Source organism: Erithacus rubecula (genome assembly GCF_903797595.1).
Source record: "Erithacus rubecula genome assembly, chromosome: 3".
Lineage (NCBI taxonomy): Eukaryota > Metazoa > Chordata > Aves > Passeriformes > Muscicapidae > Erithacus > Erithacus rubecula.
In genome coordinates, this window is record NC_136689.1 from 17,814,254 (window position 1) to 17,834,769 (window position 20,516).

The window sequence follows — 20,516 nt, forward strand, 5'->3', positions numbered from 1 at the left end:
GGGGGAAAAAAATCACATACTAAGTGAACTGAAATTCGGGTAGGTAAAGAATTTTTACTATAAGGAACCATTTCAGGAGTAACTTTAACTGAACAGTACTCCACCATTATCCAACAAAAAAAAAAAAAAAAAAAAAAAAAAAAAAAAAAAAAAAAAAAAAAAAAATTAAAAAAATTAAAAAAAAAAAAAAACCAACTTTTTTTACTTTACAAATAGAAAGTACACATCCAAGACAGCTGTGGCCAGTAGCAGCCTTTGAACTTTCATGAGATCAAAACCAGTATCTATACAATGAAACAAATGAAGAACCACAATGCTAAACCACTTTTTGAACATGGGTTATTAGTAAGTGCTCGTGGACTTGAGGAGAAGGTACATTTTCCACTTGTTTCCATCTGGGACCTTCAGACCCCAGATAATCTGGCCTTCTTGGAAAATCACAATAATACAAATTCACAATAATGTCCAACAATAATTTAACCAGAGGGGTGTTTGCAGTACCCTTATGTTACCTGCTTCAAACACCTACACCAAAATAGAAGCCTAACTCCAGCACCAGCTTCCACTTGGATCCATGACACCCTGTACACAACTTCTTAAATATTCTTTTCTCCAAAGTTTAACTGCTGAAGAAATGCAGAATAGTCAAAAAGCAACACCCAGTTGACCTGGAAGTGTCAAGGAGCATTCCCTTTAGGAAGAGTAAGGAAGATACTTTTCCATAACAAACGTGGTCAAGATTGTCTAAAGGTGCTGTGCAATCTCTACCTTCTGAGAACTCAAGGTCTGTAGACTCCTCCATGAAACTTTTATAGTTAAGGGAGGTCAAGAAGATTCCATTTCACCATGCAAATACCAGACAGCAGGAGGCAAACAGAAAAAAGCAAACAAGAACCATTTTCTGAAGCATCAAGAGAATGGCCACTATTGCTCCAAAGCACAAGCTTGGAATTAAGGACACCTATAGCCAAAGTGTGAGAGGTGTCCTCAGTCTCACTGATGAGAGAACAAGCTACTAACCTACCAACAGTTTTATTTGTAATGTTTTGTTCAACTGAGAGTGTTCCTGGCTATATAACACAGTGTAAAAACCTTCTGATCCTCTGCTGACATACTCAGGCAGAGCACAGAGCTCAGAATTGCAGCAGAATAAAGGACCTATTGCCACGTTCAAAGTTGAAGGCTTTTGTCTCCTGTTTCCTACTGGATGATAACTGCCTTCTTTGTCTGCAGGGACAATGAAACCTTCCAAAGACACCCATCTAAACTGTACATAGAAGTCCATATGAAAAGCAAGCACTTAAAAGAATGTGTGGTATTTAAGACTACCTTAAAATATGTATTTTCCCATTTACTCCACCTAAGTCATAAAGTTTGCACTACAAACTTCCTATTAAAATCACTTACTACATTATTCTAGAGCAATTAGAATTTCACCAGCAACTATACACCTTTTCCCTCCTCACCCAGGAATAAAAAACATCACTAAATCCTGTCCTTTTAAGCTTTACCAATGTTTAAGTCATTGTACAGCCATGTTTTAGATCATTAAATAAAAACCTCCAACAGCACTGTTCTACACACTCAAAAACATTCAAAACATTCTTCCTAGATTCTATTGCAACTGAAATTATTTTATTACCTCTCCTCTTCACCCAGACACCGCACAGAAATAATAGCAAGATATTCCTATTTTCTCTTAATTGTTCTCCAAATTTAGCCAGGAACTCAGCCATTTTTGAGATTACTTTTGTTCCAAATGAGTTCATTAAACTCATCACTATAAACCATATCATTTACTCTTTAAATCAATGATAAGATTCCATTCACTTTAATTATGTGTGGTTTGAATCCAGGCAAATGGTCACAGATATATTACTCACTTCTAAAATTTTACTTATGAAACTTGCAGTAATTGCTAACAAACTCTTACGGAATTCCTTATATCAAATTTACTTTTGGTTTCATCTCACTTTCAGGACAACTGGAAGAGAGTGCAGGACACATTTTTGCAAATAGAGATACTGGCAGCTTGCAAAATGCTCTTAAATTTTCCCTTAGATTTATTTATTTTTCAATCTTTGAGACAGTGCCTTCTCAATAATATTATTCTTACCACACAATATTGTTTTCCTTGCTTACTTGAATGAATTTAATTTCTTGTTTTTAAACTAGAAAGCCTAAACAACATATCATAAGGATTCAAATTAGCTATCAAGTTTGCTTGTTTCTCTGCACTCTAATTAGAACTGTTTTCTCTGAAACTGCTGAAGAAACCCCTCAGGCTACAACGGGCTGACAGATTCACTGCCTCTTTTGCTTCAAAAAACCCCAATGTCCTACAACAATTACTGTCTCCATCCAGAAATTATAAAACATAATTTTTAATTTTTATTTATCGGTGATAGACAAAGTTTAAAGTATTTACAACTGCACTTTTAGTTCAGTAACTTTAGGAAATGCTGCTTACTTTTAAAAAAGAAATTCAGTGTGTTTTCTAAAAAACATCACACAAATAGAACTAACACATTTTCCTTTGGAAAGATCTTAGAAAACAAATTCTACCAACTTTAAAACAACATGAAAAACCACATATAAAGTAACTCTAAGATCTTCTTTGATAACAACAATGAAATCAATTTTTTCCAACATTGAAAACTGGAAATGCATGCTGAGAAGTCTTCAAAGTTTAAACCACAATATGAGACTTGTACCATTTCACTTAAGTGAATTTTTATTTTGATTTATCTCTTAGAAAGACACACCATTGTATTTTGTAAATTTTTACTTTTCATTCTAGTTCACAAAATGCTTAATTACCACCATAGATTCTATCCATGTTACCAATCTTTCACAGAGATTTTTATTTCTGGTGCCTTACTGACTTTTAACTCAGTGCACTACGTAATTATCAGGTATAATTTTAATATACATTGTTCACTAATGTTCAGAGTAACAAAGCTCAGACTTCAGATCCCTAGCTGAAAATTAATAGTTGATCTGTTATCCCAATGTGACAGGAAAAAGTAATTTCTAGCAACTCCACCATCAGCAAAGATAAGACTGTTGCCAACAAAGAGTTCTATAATTAGAAGTAAACTCTACCAAAGTAAATTAACAAAGAAAACCCAGGGCAGTAAACAACACATAGTATGTTTACCCATCTAACTAAATTTTTGCCTTTACAACTACTGCTTAATGGCTCAAAATTTGATTCACAAGCGCTTTCCCCCTAAATAAACTCGCAATACTTTTAAACTGCCTTCCAATGAGGATTTTCAAACTTAGCTTTTATAGTCTTTGACTTCATAATAAAATAACAGGAACAAACATATAAGCCATCCTACCATCCACAGCAAGGGAAGCCCACATCTTGCTTATGAACTGAGGCACAGAGCAGGGACTCCTCGACGAGCCACGGTCAGTGCTGAAGCTGCACAGCAAAGCACTGACACACTGCAGAGACCAGAATGGTGAAGCCACTCTGAACCCCAGCCACAGCACCAGCCTGGTAGCACAAGAGTTCTGGGATATTATCACCCTCCCCTAACCATGCATCAATATCAGAGCAAAATTTGTTTATGCATTTTAAGTTCCTAAAGAGTCCATTACATTTAATTAAAGAAGTCTTACTTTATTTCTAACTACAGCTCACTCCCAAGCCAAGAGGATGTATTTATTATTCTAGTGTGGAAAAAATTTCCTTTATTGAAATGTTAGTTTCATATGAGGATTGCTTCAAGGTGTCAATTAAGGATACATCTCAATGCATTCCAGCTGTAGACTATCACTGAAAAGCAGGATCTCACCTTACTCTTCACTTTCAACTGTACATTTTTGCACTCTCCTTGCAGTATGAGTTTGTATGTAGCAGGAAAATAATCTCTTTTTCATCTCATTACTAAATTTGCTGGAAACTTAGTAGTTTACCTTTGAGCAAAATCAGTCACTGGCTTGAAGCAATCCACACTGAGGTCCCATGATTACCATACACAAAACCATCAGTGCAGAAACACCCAGCCAGGGGAAAAGCACAGTCCCCTCCTTTCAGCAGAGGTCAACAGCTGTCCTAGATTACATGAAATTGCACCCTCCATTTCCACAACTATCAGATCTGCTGACTGACCCAAAGGCTGAGCTCTATCCAACTCTGCTGGATTCAACTTTCAAACATGTACTTAAGACCATTACTGTTAGTCTTTGCCAAAGGGAAAGATTAAGTACTATTTTAAACCTTTAGTTAAGTGTCTCTTCATTAAGACATTCCATATACTTTTAACCCTGATCTTTTTTTCTCGTGAAAACAAAAAAACTTGCAGATAAGAAATCTGTCAGCTGAAGTTACTGACTTTTCCTTACTCTACTAAATAAAGATTTAGAGTTTGCTATGAATAATACAGCATTATTCATACTACATTGTTTGATCCACTCTTTGAAGTGGGGTAAAAAGAAAGTGCCACACTAACCAGTAGAGCTCTCAGTTTTGTGGCTGGTAGTCAACCTCATCATTGGTATAGAATGGACAATTTGCTAAAAAGGTAAAATAAATACTATTTGTCTATGAAGAAAAAGGCTTCATCCTACAAAGTCCTACTACTGGATTTCACAAAATACTCCATTTAGAAAAATCTGCTCCTCGAGCAAAGAATTGATTAATTTTGAATCATCACTGTGCAGTGAAACAAATAATTGGTCTATGAAACAGCTACAGACGAAAGTCCATTAGTCTACTGAGTAAGCTAATAGCTTTAATTATTTTATCTGGCATGCTATGGAATTACTGAATTTCTTCCACCTCTCTCAAGAAATCCTTTCATACAACAAAAGGAAGAAATGTGTAAATAAGCACCTAAAACACTTTAAAAAATTTCTAGATATACACCGTGATTAACCGTAATGTAAATCATAAATATACAATACTTTCTATGGTAATATATGCATTTTTATTACTGCACTATTTTAAATTTATTATCTTTTTTCTTTACCAATTTAAAAAAATACATAAACACTGCTGTAAAATCTGCTCCAAAAGGCCAGAACATTTGTAGGTAAGCACTTGCAAAATGCATACGCCTCAGTGTGTACATATAACATTATACCATCCACATTCTTAGACATTAACACCAAGAAAACTCATCAGAACAGTAAACCAGACAGTGAGACTCTAATAATAACAACAGCAACGGGAAAGCCTAGCATATAATGTTTTTATAGACTTGGGAGATCCTGCCTCTAACCCAGGGGGTGGGAAGAGGGTCTGGACCATGACATAAAACCACCACATTGTTAGCTGGCCTTCCCCCAAGCAGCTGCATGAAAGAAGTCTTGGTGAAAAGTCACACAAAGAATGCTGTTACACAGCATTCCTGATCATCATCCACTGGAATCAGATTTCAAAGTAACAGCTTGTATAGCAAAATCAAACCTTTTAAGCTTACAGAGAATTTTGTTGTAGATTACTGCAAGAAAAGATTACTGCAAGAAAACTATTTGAAAGTGAGATGCGCTGTATTAGATACAAGTAAACAATTTGCTTAAAAACCAGAATGCATACTCAGTATTACAAGAAGATAAAAGAACTGAGATTCAAAAAGCTATAATCAGTCCAAATAGTCATGATTTTATTTCCTCCTCACTGAGTGTCAAAAATCCAAAGAAAATTACTGTAACAGTTAAGGAAATATTACTAGACAGAAAGGCCCAAAATCGTCAAATGCCAACAGTTCTCAAGTACCTTCAAACAAATGTCACTTGATACTTCCCTGTTTTTAAAAAAATGTGTTTATATTTTATTCAACTACTAATCCACCTACCAATCCATCAAGTTAAAAGAAAATTAATCTTTCAATAGCCTTCTTACACATAAGACAGAAAATCAATAAGAAACTCATATATGTATCAGGTTTTCTCATTTTAAAAAACTTTCATATTCAGTCATGTTTAAAAAATGTTTAATTTAGGTTCCCCTAAATTAACGTGAACACCAAATCTATTGAGGAGTTCTGTCATATATTCAGAGAGAAAAGTTCCTTTTTCAATTCAATCTTACTTTTCTACTTCTAGTATCAATAAGAAAACAGTAATTAATTTTTTTTAAACAGGTAATAGTTTAACAGAATTTATGTAATTCCAGTATCTGAACACTGAGAAAGTCCTAATGTTTTTATAAGAATGAAGTCCACATGCAGGAAGGATTATTTTTTGTTCACAAAACTTAACCTTAGCCCTAAGACAGTCATAGATACTAGGCAGACAAAATACTAGAACTTATTCAAAGCTAATTCTTAAAATTTGTTACAAATACCCTGCTCATAATTGTGCAATGTCCTATTACACTTAAAAATTAATTAAATCAAATGTGTAGCTAAATACAGTCAACTCTTAACAATCCTTAGGACAGATAAGCCCGTTGGCAGATAAAGCACACCACAGATACTAGTCCAGACTCCATTTGGCTAATGCAAGAGTATTGTTTCCAAGATCTGTGCAAGGGCAGGAGCAGAACAGCCACTTTCACACAGTGCAGAGACTGAACAAGCATGGGCAAACAGACCTCAGCTGCTCCTGCTCGAGGCCAGTCCAGGTCTCTGACAATGGAAAGACCAGGAGGGACACTGAAGCAGACTAGGATATATTCCACACAAATCCAGACAGAACTATCTCCTTGGGCTCACTTCAGGTTCTGATTACAGCACCAGTAGCCACCACCACCAAACCAACAACAGGCAGGCATCTGTGTACTCTCCAGTATATCCAAGAAGGTTACAGGAAGAAAGGTGAACACAGAATAACTGACCTTTGCTATCCCAGTTTGCAAATACCAAGTGGCATCAAATAAAACCATGAGGTAACAGGTTCAAAAGAAACTCATGGACCCATCATACTGAATAACTGCAAAATGCCTTGCCACACAACATTATGGACACTAAACTTTATACAGAAGACAGTACCTCAATAGTGTGACAGACTCATCTTCCATTAAACACAAAAAGACCGTATCTGGAGCAAGAAGTCACAAAGCATAAATGCCTGTAGGCCAGGAAACTATTCTGAGAAGGCACATGAGACCCTTCTCAAGAATCCAGTTCACAATGACAAAGAGAGCAGGACAAATATTGTTTGGCCTCCATGATATACTCCTCTTACTATCTCAGGCTGTCACTTCTAAGTTTTCTGTAAAATCCATGACAGTAAAGCTCCAATAATGCTGTATTTAGTAACACTCCAATAATGCTGTATTTAAGGAATCACTAAAAATTGTAATTCTGTATTTGACATAGATGACACTAGAGGACCCACATTAACCTGATATGCACAACTAAGGCAGAATCAGACAGACTCCAAATGGAAACATAAAACCTCAGAAGCAAATTTAAAGAAAGTGGTCTCCAAAAGGTCAGATAAGCAGCAACAGCCCAGTAAAAGGAGGGGGAGAAGGAAGAAGAATGCACACAAAGGAACTTTGCACTATGTGGGGAGGGGTTGGGAGGAAGGGACAAAAATTCACAAAATACCAACACAACCACACGATATGCTACCATAATATAAATCAGTTAATTACACCTATAGTCAGTTAATAATACTTATAAAAAACACAAGTTTGATTCCCAGACTACTGTTATACATGTAGTGCCCTAGAGTTCTTAAAGGTAAAATAAGACCATTACAGAAGAGCTCTAAGATTAGGCTGCCTTCAGTTACAATTGTGCAACTGACTTAACACAGGTAATTTAGGCTGCTGCTAAAAGAACAATCCTGGTCATTCCTTCTATCAGCATTAGCATGGGCAGCTAGGTCAGGGAAGTTTTCATGCAGCTGAAAAGGAATGCAGGGGCAGGAAAAAAGAGTTTTAAAAGCTAGTACCATCACACAGGACCACAAAACAATGCATAGCAAGGACCCTCACTGTAGTAACAGCATCATACTGCAGGTTAAGAAAAGCATGGAGCACTATAACAAAAGCTCAGTACCCCGTTAATCTTCTAAACATAAAAGAAAATACAGTACCTTCAATGCCCAAAATAGTCCTTCACCTTATTATAAAGCAAATATCCAGAAGACTTTAAAAAAAATAAAAACTACAGGAGCAGCAGGACATTTATGGGCTAAGGTATCTGCATATTCGAAACAAAAAAACACTGTTTTTTTTTGGGCTACAAAATGAAGTTATTTGTTGCCAGAAGGCAGAAAGATGAAAAACCTTTTATCACTGACTTAAAATCAGCAATTTCTTCTCTTGTTCTGAAAAGCTAAGACCATTTAATTATCTCTCTACTTCAAAAAAGTCTGCATAATTACAAGTTTATAAAGTTAGATTCTTACAAGGTTTTACAAGAATTGTTTGTTTCCAAGTTTCTTCTCAAGTACCTGCATCTTTTTATGATTTGCGTGGCAAAAGTGTAACAGCATTAAAAAAAAATTAAGCATTAACCTACTGAAAATGCCATTTTCAACTGGCAAGCCCATTATCTGATCTTCAACAGTATTTCTTTAAGTCTAAAAATCTTCTGGCACATTCTTTTGTTAGGTAACTCTGAAAGGAAAGCTTCAAGTAAGAATGCAGATTTCTAAAATGCAACACGAGTCAAAGTCTTTTCCAAGGTGCACATCCTTCTGTAAAGCTATTATTTAAAGGGCATTTGGTCCACAAAGTAGAATTCACTGTTTTCAACACCACAGACAAGATCTGTTGCAGAGGCTGGGTATTTTCAGAAGAAAATTCTTAAGCCTCTCAGCTATGATATTTTCACTATGAAGCTTTCAATGATAAAACTTTTGGATATTAAAATTACAGTACAGTGTTATATCTTTGCTATTTAAACTCAAAGGATTTCAATTTTATAAAGTGATTCACTTTCAGACAAGAATTTATAATTACAATTAATAGAGTCATATGAAAGATAACTAAGAGGATGCTCACATCTTTGATGCACACTATCAGAGTAAGTTCTCAAGACTTCAAGCAAATATGTTTCAAGGTCACCACAGAGCAAAGCATTCCCAAATACTACTTTTAAGTATAAAACCAGAAAACACTTCAACTACTTTACACTTCACAAATTTTACTGTATATTTCAAGACATTTCAGGCTTTCTTATTACTATTTCCTAAAAAGAAAGTGTCCAGCTGCCATTTCTAAAGAAATTAATTCAACATTGCATGTATCAACATAAGAAGAATAATAAAGAAGAGGAAGACTTAAGTACTGGGCACTAAGTTCAGTGATGTGTTTGAGCCAGTTGACACTAAGATGGAAAGCCTAGAGCATATATATATATATATATATATATATATATGAACAGAGCAGTCAAGGGTTCATAAGGGAAAAGGTAGACCAGCACAAACATGAGCAGGCCCTGTGTTCCTGCAACTCAACTGAAACAGAAATAGCAAAGCTGCATCAACACTAAGTTAAGATTTAATTAGCTAGAATATTACGTACACAGCATGGAATCTGCAGCATACAATTTACATATACTGTCCAAGTGAATTCCAGAATACAGATCATATTTTCTCCTCTCACAAGAGAAAAGGTTCAGAATCAAAATGACTTGGCTATTTACAGATAGATGATGGATAGGAATTTAGAACTACCTACTAGAGAGAGAGAAGGCAACATTCCAAAAGTGATTGAAAAGTTAATTGAATTTTTTCACTCATATCACCCAGCTATTAATATAATCATAATCAAGACAGGATATTCAGTGGAGACTTTCTCTGGCAGTTCTACTCAGCAGGAGTAGAACTGATGATAACCTGAACAGTGAGATTAGAAAGATGCAAGAGAGAGGTAACTTTCCAGCTCTAACTTCTTTCTTGTAGAACCTATTAGTAAATCAGGCATGAAAGAGTCAACCTTAGAAAATGCACTGGTGCACTGAGTCTAGGCTATAGACATAAAACATTCCACTTTCCTCCATGAATGGTACACTTTCAACAGCTTTCTATAAATGCTCAGGCTCCAACTAAATACACATAAAATTCATCCATTTTACCCATTAAATCTTATGTTAAAATGCACTATTGTAACTACTACTATTGTAACTTTTTTCCTAAAACTTAAACTAAGAATGACAGATGTCCTCAAAGTAAATTGAGCCTAGAATGGACAAATAAGAGTTACTAAAATAGTCATCTCTTTCCAATGCAGTCTGTGTTTTCTTTTATGTTAGGATCCCTCTAATTTTATTTCCACAGATTCATTTCCCTCATACAAAACAATAGAGTTCACAAAAAGCAAGAATAAAACTTACCCCCATTATCTGTTCTCTTTAAAGCACCATCCTTATGAGGGCATAATTCACATCTCTAGGAAAAAAAAGCAAAAATAAAATAAAAAAATGGAATGATCATAGAAGCATTGAAAAAGAAACCACATACATTAAAACTGTTATCTGATATTAATGAAGCAACCATTCTTTAAAAGTGAATGGGTGTGTTTTCACTTAACCTTTACTTAAATATTAATGTTAGTTTCTGAAAAATAAAGCATTCTCCTCCAGATCTTGGAACTATGACATACATTCAAGCTACTCGCAGTTCTACTTCCAAGATTTTCTTCCTGGGTTCCACACCATGGAATTCTGGAGACAAGCCTCCAAAAACTATAGCCTAAGGTAGTCTTTAATGCCAAGAAGCAGCCCAAAAACCTCCCTACTGTATTTCCTTCTCCTAGCCTCTCTGTATTTACCAACACGGTCAGTCACAAAGAAGTGTTGTGGATATGATCAGCACAGGTGCACATAACTGACAGACAAAAACCAACCTCACTCTCTGTCTTGGAAAAAGGAGGTCAGAAATTATCAACTGTAGCAAAACCACATGTCTGGAAATATGCAGTTTGATCACAGAATGACAGAATAAACTGGGACCCACAAGGTTCATCAAAGACCAGCTCTTAACCCTGCGCAGCACCACCCCAAGAGTCATCCCAGTGTGCCCGAGAGTAGTGTCCAAACAGTTCTGGAACTGTGTCAGCACTCTTAGCACTGTGATCACCTCCCTGGGGAGCCTGTTAAGTGTGCAACCACCCTCTGGTTGAAGAACATTTATCTAACATCCAACTTCAACCTCCCATGACACAACTCAGACCATTCCCTGGGGCCCTGCCACTGGTTACTACAGAGAAGAGATCACTGCCTGACCCTCCTCTTCCCCTCATGAGGAAATTGCAGACTCCAGCGATGTCTTCTCTTAGTCTTCTCCAAGATGAACAACCCAAGAGACCTCAGCTGCTCTTCACACAGCTTCCCCTCAATGCCTTTCACCATTCTCATGGCCCTATACTCTAACAGTTTCATGTCTTTTTTTATATTGTAGCACCCAGAACAGCACTCGTGGTGAAGCTACCCCAGTGCAGAGCAGAGCAGGACAATCCCTCCTTTGCCCTGCTGCTGATGCAGTTCCTGATGCCCCCCAGGACAGGGTTGGCCCTCCTGGCTGCCAGGGCACTGCTGGCTCATGTTCAACTTGCCATGGACCAGCACCCCAGGTCCCTTTCTGTGGCACTGCTCTCCAGCCTCTCATTCCCCAGTCTGTTTGTACATCCAGGGTTGCCCCATCCCAGGTGCAGAATCCAGCACTTCTCCTCACTGAGCTTCATGTGGTTGGTGATTGCCCAGCCCTCTGACTTGTTGAGGGGTCTGCAGGACCTTTTTGCCTTTGAGGGAGTGAACAGCTCCTGCCAGTTTTGTATCATCTGCAAACTTCCTTCATGTCCCTGCCAGCCCTGGGTCAAAGTCATCTATGATATAATATTCTTCCAACATATACCAGCATCACAATAGAACAGTTTTTCTGCTATCACTGCCTCCTATCAAGTTCCTAATAGCATGTTTATTTCTAAGTATCCTAGAGCATGTGAACTAATTCCAAACCAGAGATGACAGAAATTACCAGATTTGACACATATGCCATGTCAAGTGCTCCAAATTACTAGCACAGGAACACCAGTATATCAGATCCTATACCAAGGAATCACCATATTCCAACCTTCATATTTTTCCCAATTAGGGACAACTCAAAGCATACAAATCTAATAATCTTCTTAAGCAAATCAAGATCATCAGATGCAAACTTAACACATATCCTTCAAACAGAGTGGGAAACCTCATCTTTTTGCTGTTCCCTGAACAGTGCAATTCTCCATTACTAGCTAACTGACAAGACAGCAGATAAAGGAGCCTATGATGCTAAAAGTGCCTCAGAAACAGATTGTGCAAACCTTTTTGAGGAACTAGAAATTCCATTCCTGAAATTCATATGGCTAAAGTATATCTCAAGGACTATCTTAACCTGTAAGAAATTTGTAAGATTATCCTTCTTAACCTGTAAAAAAATTTATATTAGCAGCAAAGATGTTTTCATGGAAGGTAAACTAGAAAAAAACCTTATTTTTTCTCAGTGCACTGGTATAGAGAGCTGCACACAGAAAGAAGAATCCTTTTGTCCTTTGCTTCACTAATCTCTCTCTCACTAAAATAATCAGCAATTTATTGAAAGTCAGCATTAAGTCCACAGTGAAATTCAGATATAAAAGTGATCTTAACCATTCTGCAAGTTGCCTGCAGACTTGGATCATTACACCTTTTTTTTTTTAAAGTATATTTGTGAGCTGCATCTTAACACTTCAACTCTCCAAGTATTAAATACTAAAACACTGAGAGACACACAGTAGCAACAGTTTCATTTCAGTGAATTTCTCATACACTGAACCAGATTTCTAAAAAAAAAAAAAGCCTGGAATGTATTGATGGTCACAGTGCAATAAAATTTGCTCCCACCCCAAAGCTGCAAGCTGGCAGCTTAAAGCCAATGAGATGAGATGATGTGAAAGAGAAGCTGCCAACATCTTCTACCTTGCCCCACCTTTGCAAGCCTATGGAAGTCTGACATGCATTTTCACTAGTGGCAAAACCAGTTTAGGAGGTTCACTTCTTCCCTTCACCTCCCCCTTAATTTTTCCCTCCACCACTCCCTCAGCTACTAACACAACTATCTGTAGGGCTGCCCCTTAGAACAGATCAGTGAAATAGAATGAAATAAACTTTTTAACATTTTTAATTCAGATCATACCAACAATGCAATTTAAGCATAATCACACAGTTGCATCAGCAAAACTAAAGACAGGGAGCCACAGCACTGCAGAACCAGTAATAAAAGAATCAGAAAGCTTCTTGTGCAAACTTTACCACAAAATAAATCAAAATGATCACAGGACACTAAGATGTAATAACCTGAGTCAGTCCTTTATGCAGAAGAGTTAAGTATGCTCCATTCAGTCTCATCAGCTTCACCTGAATTATTTTCATCTGCTATGTCTACAAGGACCCAGGTCCCTCAATAATCCTCCAAAGTCCTGGCTGCAACCAGTCAGAGAAGATGCAAGACAGAAAACTGAAGTGGAGGAGGAAGCTTTGACAGTGGAAGAAAACTTGAGTGCAGAATTGCACTCATCTCTCAAGGTGCTGACAACTGGTAACTGCGCAGAGATATTTGCACTTAGATAACACAGAGCACTTCTGGTGCCATGAAATCTGGCCACAATCTGCAATAAAGTAGCACCCTAGTAAGCTAACACAGCACACAGCCATCCGGAGCCCATCTCTGCATTAGGAACCTAACTCCTTCCCAGCCTCCACGCTCAGATTCTGTCACCCATTTCTGCTTGCCAAGTTTCAATACATACCACGTAGTAAAACCAGGACCTTTGCCAGGTAGGAACAGTGAATCTCATGCTTTGAGACAAGTAGCTACCAGATATTTTTTTTTCATTCAACTAACACTTTATTACTAGTTCTAAAATGGAGGGAATAGTATTTTGATCTTTTTATCATGCATGTTGATGCAACACAGTAGATGGAATAATCTGATGATCCACACATATGGTCTCTAATATTTGAGCACATGGACTATAACAAGGCTCTTTTCTCCAGTTGTGTGTTATAAGTCTTATCTCTGGCAAAGGATTTCTGAAACAGATTTATTGTCTGAGCATTCAGAAAGACTGTGAGGAACTTCTAAACCAGTCGTGCAGGGTAGACAGAGCAGGTAGCAGGGGTAGATACAACACCTACAAGACACCACAGCACAAATAGGACAAGCTGCTATGACTGATTAACAATTCAGATAAATATCATTAGGCTAAGCAGTGTAAATGTGAGCACTACAGACGCTGATTGTGACCCTAGAGAATAATCACATCCTCTGGTGTGCTAAAGGGCAGCTCAGGAGGTGCAGCAGCACATGTGGTGCTATAGGTACAGGCAGCTGAATCAGATCTGAAGAGAGTGAAGAGACAAATACCAGCTGAAGGAACACAGTGAAGTTGTAGAAAATGACATAATCCTTTTCCTTCCTGTCCTTGCCGAGTGTAAGGACATGTCACTTTTGCAGCTCTTTGGTGGAAGAGATGAAGTTCATGGATCTAGATTCTGTCCATGCAGAACTGGGTGAACTCTCAGCAGGAATGGCTTTGGACTATGAGGCTTCCTGTAGAGGACTAAAGTGAAACTAATCTCAAAGCTGTGAAGCTGGAAGAGTCTGACAGCGTGACTGTCACAACTCACTTCTGAGCTACATAAACAGCAACTCAATTAAGTAAACAAAGACTGATCCTATACCTTTAGCATTCAGGCAAATTGCCTGGGTCTGAGGAAAAACCCATTGCCTCCTGAGGAGTCCAGTCTTTAAAACATCACCCAGCAGAGAACTAAATTCAAAAGCATGAGATATCCATACAGAAAAAGAAAGAAACTTTTTATCCTCTCAATATTATTTAAGAAGTAAAAATAACCAAGAAGAAATAAAAGAACTGAAATAATACCATAAAAGAACAGAAGTGTCTACTAAAGACACCCATCAGAATAAAGTTGCAAGAATGGAAGACCAAAGTAAAACAAGGAGCTAAACAATTCCAGCTTCCCATACTGAATAATTTATAGTCCAATCTGGCTCCACTATATTGTGGTATAAAGTGTTTTTCCTCTATTCTAGATACATATGCCTTTCCATTTTAACCAGGACTAAGAGCTACCTTAAGCAGCATTAGGTAACATTACACAAATATCATTTTCCAAGTCTTTTTGCTAAACCTAGCTCTACCAATTTTTCAACTGGAAAGGCATAGAGAAACTGATTCAATCCAAGAGACTACTTTATTCATGTTGAAATGAAGGGAAAGAGCAAAAGGCACATGGCAAATATGGAAGCTAAAGAGAGACAGAGACAAGACTACACAAGCAGGAAAGAAGAAAAATAGTAATATGAATATAACATTGTTCTTCCCTCAGGGTTCTGAAAATTTGGAGCACGTTCATAAAGCATCATCTGCAGACATCCATTACATGCTGCCTCTTGTTATAAGAAAACAAAGGTGAAAGAATTCTTGTGCAAGTAATTTACTGAATTGTCGCCCAAGCTAGGCCATTGGAACCATTCACCTGAATAATGACTGTCAACCAAGTAAAATCCTGCAGGACTGAATTCCCAGCATTGCAATGAAGCAATAAAATGTTTCTTTCAGTGTGACCTGTTAACCTAAATAACACAGGATCTACAGCAGATCAAACAGACCACACTTCCTTAAAGTTAGTCAAGACATCAGGCTGCAGTTCCAGCTGACTTTACTACAGGCTCACTTTAAGGCAGCATAATTGCACTGTGCTGCCTGAAGAAGATCACGAAGAGCTCTGACCATCCCCTGCTGTGTTCTTTCTACTGTCTTCCTTGCTCTGGCAAAAGCACTCAATTGACTAATGGAAATCCTAACCAGCAACCTAAAAAAAATTTTTTTTCCAGTCAGATCCCTTCTTTGAGCCACCTTTCCATAAGGCTACAAGAACAACATCAGATAACAAATGTAAGAGGAACGCAGAGAGGTGGTCAAGAAAAGATATAAAGGATATAACTACCTTATTTGGGAGGTGGCATTATCTATACTGGCTAAAAATGGCAAGGGAAGGCGAAAAGGGAGAAGGGAAAAAAACATACACTTGAAACAGACTAAATTTATGTTGCTAGTAATACAGATTTCTTGCTCAATTTTGTTTTGATATTTCCCTGACATTCATGTATTTAAAGATTTCCAACAGGCATCAGCCATACATGCAAAATGTCACATTTGGAAGCTTAAATTCCCTGTCAAGGTGCATATACCCAGTATGACACTCTTCCACAACAGTTTTTATTCTCCAAAGTACATTTTGATCACAGAATTACTGTTTCATACTGCTTGACAAAAGGAGAAAAAAAAGCAAAACCCCAAGCCCCAACAGTATTTAACTGAAAGAAACAACTCTATGAGATGGCAGTATGTGATCCATAAAGTTACAAATAACAAAAACAGAGAGTTACATACAATCAGCATAACAGTTCTTGAAAGTCAACACTCAAGCTCTTTCAATTTTTTTTTGTCAACAGAAGTTAAAAGTTATCAGACAAAATATTTTATTCTGCTGCTCCTGGTAATCATTAAACAAACAGAAGAATGGTTAAATCCACTTCTTGCTGCAATTTTAAACCACATTTTAGTAAAAATATAGGCTGGAAGACAGAATCAGGTCCCCATAATCCAAAAGGAAAATTGTCAGTGACCTGCCCTGCCATTTAGACAATCACAAGTCTATGGAGCTGGATGGGATCCATGGGTACTGAGGGAGATGGCAGAAGAGCTTGCCAACTCACTTTCAATCACTTTTCAGCCTTGGCTAACCAGGGAGGTCTCAGTTGAGTGGGGATTAGCAATTAAGACATTTTATCCACAAGAAAGGCTGAATGGAAGATCCAGGGAATTGCAGGACTATCATGGGCACAGCCAGCATGGGCAGGTCCTTATTGACCAACCTGATCTCTTTTTCTATCATAAGATGACACACTCAGTGGATCAGTGAAAGGCTCTGGATGTGCCCACCTGGACTTCAGGAAAGCCTTGGACACCCTTTCCCACAGCATCTCCTGCAGAAGCTGGCTGCTCATGGCTTGGCCAGCTGCTCTGTTGGATGCACACAGAACTGTTGGGATGGCTGGGCCCAGAGGCTCTTGGTGAATGGAATCACATCCAGTGCTGATCCCCAGGGCTCAGTGCTGGGACCAGTTCTGGTGAATATCTTTATCAATGACCCACTGAGGGGATCCAGGACACCCTCAGTGAGTTTGCAGCCACACTGAGCTGGCTGGGAGTGTTGATCTGCTGGAGGGCAGGAAGGCTCTGCAGGGGGATCTGGCCAGGCTGCACTGATGGGCAGAGGCCACAGCTCTGAGGCTCAACAAGGCCAAGTGCTTGTGCCTGCTCCTGCCCTTGGGTCACAACAGCCCCTGCAGGGCTACAGGCTGGGGCAGAGTGCCTGCAAAGATGCAGGCTGGAAAAGGATTTGGGGGTGCTGGTCAACAGCAGCTGAACATGAGCCAGTGAGTGCCCAGGGGGCCAAGGAGGCCAATGGCATCCTGGCCTGGAGCAGCAACAGTGTGGCCAGCAGGACCAGGGCAGGGACCATCCCCCTGTATTCAGCACTGGGGAGGCCACACCCTGAATCCTGTGCTCAGTTCTGGGCCCCCCAATTCCAAAAGGACACTGAAGTGCAGCAGAGAGACCAGGGAAGGGCAATGGAGCTGAGGAAGAGTCTGGAGCACAAGCCTGATGAGGAGCAGCTGAGGGAGTTGGGGGTTTAATCTGGAAGAGGCTCAGGGAATATTTAATCTACAACTCCACATCTCTCTGCTCTCTGAAAAAGGGTGTAGCAAGGTGGGTGTCAGACTCTTCCCCAGGTGAAAAGTAACAGGACAAGTAGAAATCACCTCAAGTTTCACCACAGTAGGTTTAGACTGGATATTGGGAAAATTTTCTTCATTGAAAGGGTGATCAGGCTGATCAGAATAGGCTGCCCAGGCAAATGGCAAAAGCACCATCTCTGAAGTGCTCAAAAGGCATGTGAGAGACACAGTTTAGTCGTGAATAACATCTGAGTTAACATCTGGGCTCTATGATCACAGTTTTCTTCCAACCTTAACTATTAGATGATTCCATGAATCCTTCAAATTCTTATCACTTTTAAAATTAACCTAGGAGGAAAGAGTCAATTGCCAAGTCTTTTATTGCTTTACTTCCAAATTTGCTTTCAAATACATCTATTTTACAGCACACCATGATACTGGGTGTTTCTGTGCATATCAAGATGTACTAACTCAACAATCTTTTCCAAAGCACATGGCAGATTTACAAAGGTGAGCAAAGCAGCTGATCAGAGGGTCAGCTTCTAACTGATGGCTTTCCAACTGGCAGCCCATAATGCTCAGCAGCCCTGACTGCCATTTATATGTAGCTGCCATAGTTTGCAGCACAACTGACTGTGTCCAGATAGCCATATCCCAGGTTCTGTGGTACAGCTTCATGTGCCTTCACCAGCATTCCATAACATTTTGTCTCACCCTTGGGTTTTACCAGAAGAAAAGACACCTGTAGAAGACCCCTATAATATTCTTTATTATATCTAGGATGATCTTCCCCAATCCTACAGACTACAAATATGCTAGGTAGTCTTAAATGCTCCTGCTTCAAATAATACCTTAATAATAGTAATAATAATAATAATAATAATAATGACCTAATAATATCTTAATATGAATTTAAAAATTGGTTTAGATGGGTAAAGATCTTGATATGGGTAGTTATTTTAGTTAAAGTAAAACAATTTAATGCTGGCAGACACAAACCTATTTCTGTCAAAAATGTATATATTCTGAGGAAAAAAAGACTATCTAGAAAACCACTCTGAACAAAAAGTTTATTAAAAATTACATCTAGAGTTTCAGTAATGCCAATGCTGTACATATGCCATCCAATCTATACACAACTATTTGAAGCTTATTCACTTCTTTCAATGAAAAATTATCTCCTAAGTTCAAAACCTTCTTGTTATTTATTTTCCTTCTCCCCTAAAGGATCTGAAACTAGTATTTGATTTTCTCCAGGGGAAAGAATCCTGTATTTTATAATTTTGTTTTATACTTTACACATTCCTCTCACTCTAGTGTGTTTTCTTCAGTAGGAAAAAATAAAAGTAAAATACAACACATGTACATTGGAATGAAAACACTGAAGACAGGAAAAATTCTCCTTTCCCCCCTAATAAACCTGGAAAAATTTAGGGTAAATTTAGTGGCTATTTTGTGTTAAGTTCAGAAAAATATGGTGCTGAGCAACCAATGTATACACAGCTCTGTCTAAAAAGACACCATATTCTAAAGGCACTTCAATGAAAGTGTGCTAATTAAGAACCACACACAGATTATAGTTAATAGAAAACCTAACTTAAGTTCAGCTAATCAGAGCCTATCTACAGAAAAATAAGTATCTTAGAGCTTTCAAGGAAACAAATTTTGCAAGACTAGACAACAAAAAGAAAAATCCACAGACAATTTGCAGAGAAATGCAAACCACTACACTGCTGCCAAGACATTTTTATCTGGAAATTTAAATCTTCGCATCAATTCTATCAATCGATGTGAAGTTACAGGCAGTTAGCATAAGAACAGACCCAGCAACAGGATATGCACCAGACTGACCACATCTACACCTGCTGGCAACCCCCAGCCCTCAGAATGCAGTGACTTCTCATCTTTCTATTCCCTGCTTCAAGCAATCTTCAATGAAGCAAGATCACTACTGACTATGTACAAACACTAACCAGGGAAGATCAACACCTCAGCCCTTGAAGCCTCCAGAAACTCCAAAAAACTCACAAGCATTCCCAGCTGCTGCTGAAAATTATTGAATATCTACTTACACCAAACTTAGGCTATCCATTCATACCAAATGCTATTACTCTGATATTTTACTGATTTTTTGGGGTTTTTTCTTCAAAACCAATTAGGTACTATGAAAACTCCCATTAGAGTTCCTTTCTATTTTAACATTCATGCTTTGTAATACTCTTCAGAGTCTAAAGTTCATTTTTCCCCGACACAGTACAGCTGTGATGAGGATGAGCTGCTTTAGGAACATGTGGCTCAGCCAAAGAAGAGACTTCTATCTACAGAACAAAATCCACACTTCCTTATTTATCAGTTTCTAAATTACAGTGGGATAGTAATATACCTTATCAATGCTCTTCACCTATGGTATGTTCAAACATTATATACCCTATATAAACCTTATAAACTCACAAAATACCCACCTTCACTATTTTGATCTAGATGACTCTATAAATAATATCTTACAACCATGCCAGGATTTGAAACAGAAGTCAGCAAGGAGCTAACTACACAAATTTCAAATATCAAAAAAAAGGCAAATTAAAGCTGCAATGTTCTGCTATGATTCATGCTAGACTCCAGTGTTCATAAACCACAATGAAGCACCAACAGGAATCAAAGTATTTTCTGCCACATATAAGAATCCCCAGCTGGCTGACATCACTAATAAAGCAAACGAATGCATGCTGTCAGTACTTCTCTTCCAAAATGCTGTGTTCTACAACTTGACAACTTAAGAAATTAAGTCATCTTCATCTTAAAATTAC

At 38.0% G+C, this 20,516-nt stretch overlaps 1 protein-coding gene across 9 annotated transcripts in view; it reads right to left on the minus strand.

Moving 5' to 3' along the window:
• Nucleotides 1-20,516, minus strand: part of MLLT10 (MLLT10 histone lysine methyltransferase DOT1L cofactor) — a 125,112-nt gene that overhangs the window by 91,872 nt on the left and 12,724 nt on the right. For all 9 annotated transcript variants that reach the window (XM_079300844.1, XM_079300847.1, XM_079300846.1 and 6 more), the window contains exon 4: nt 10,254-10,308. In XM_079300844.1, the coding sequence (XP_079156970.1) occupies nt 10,254-10,308 (55 nt within the window). The remainder of the gene's footprint in view (nt 1-10,253; nt 10,309-20,516) is intronic.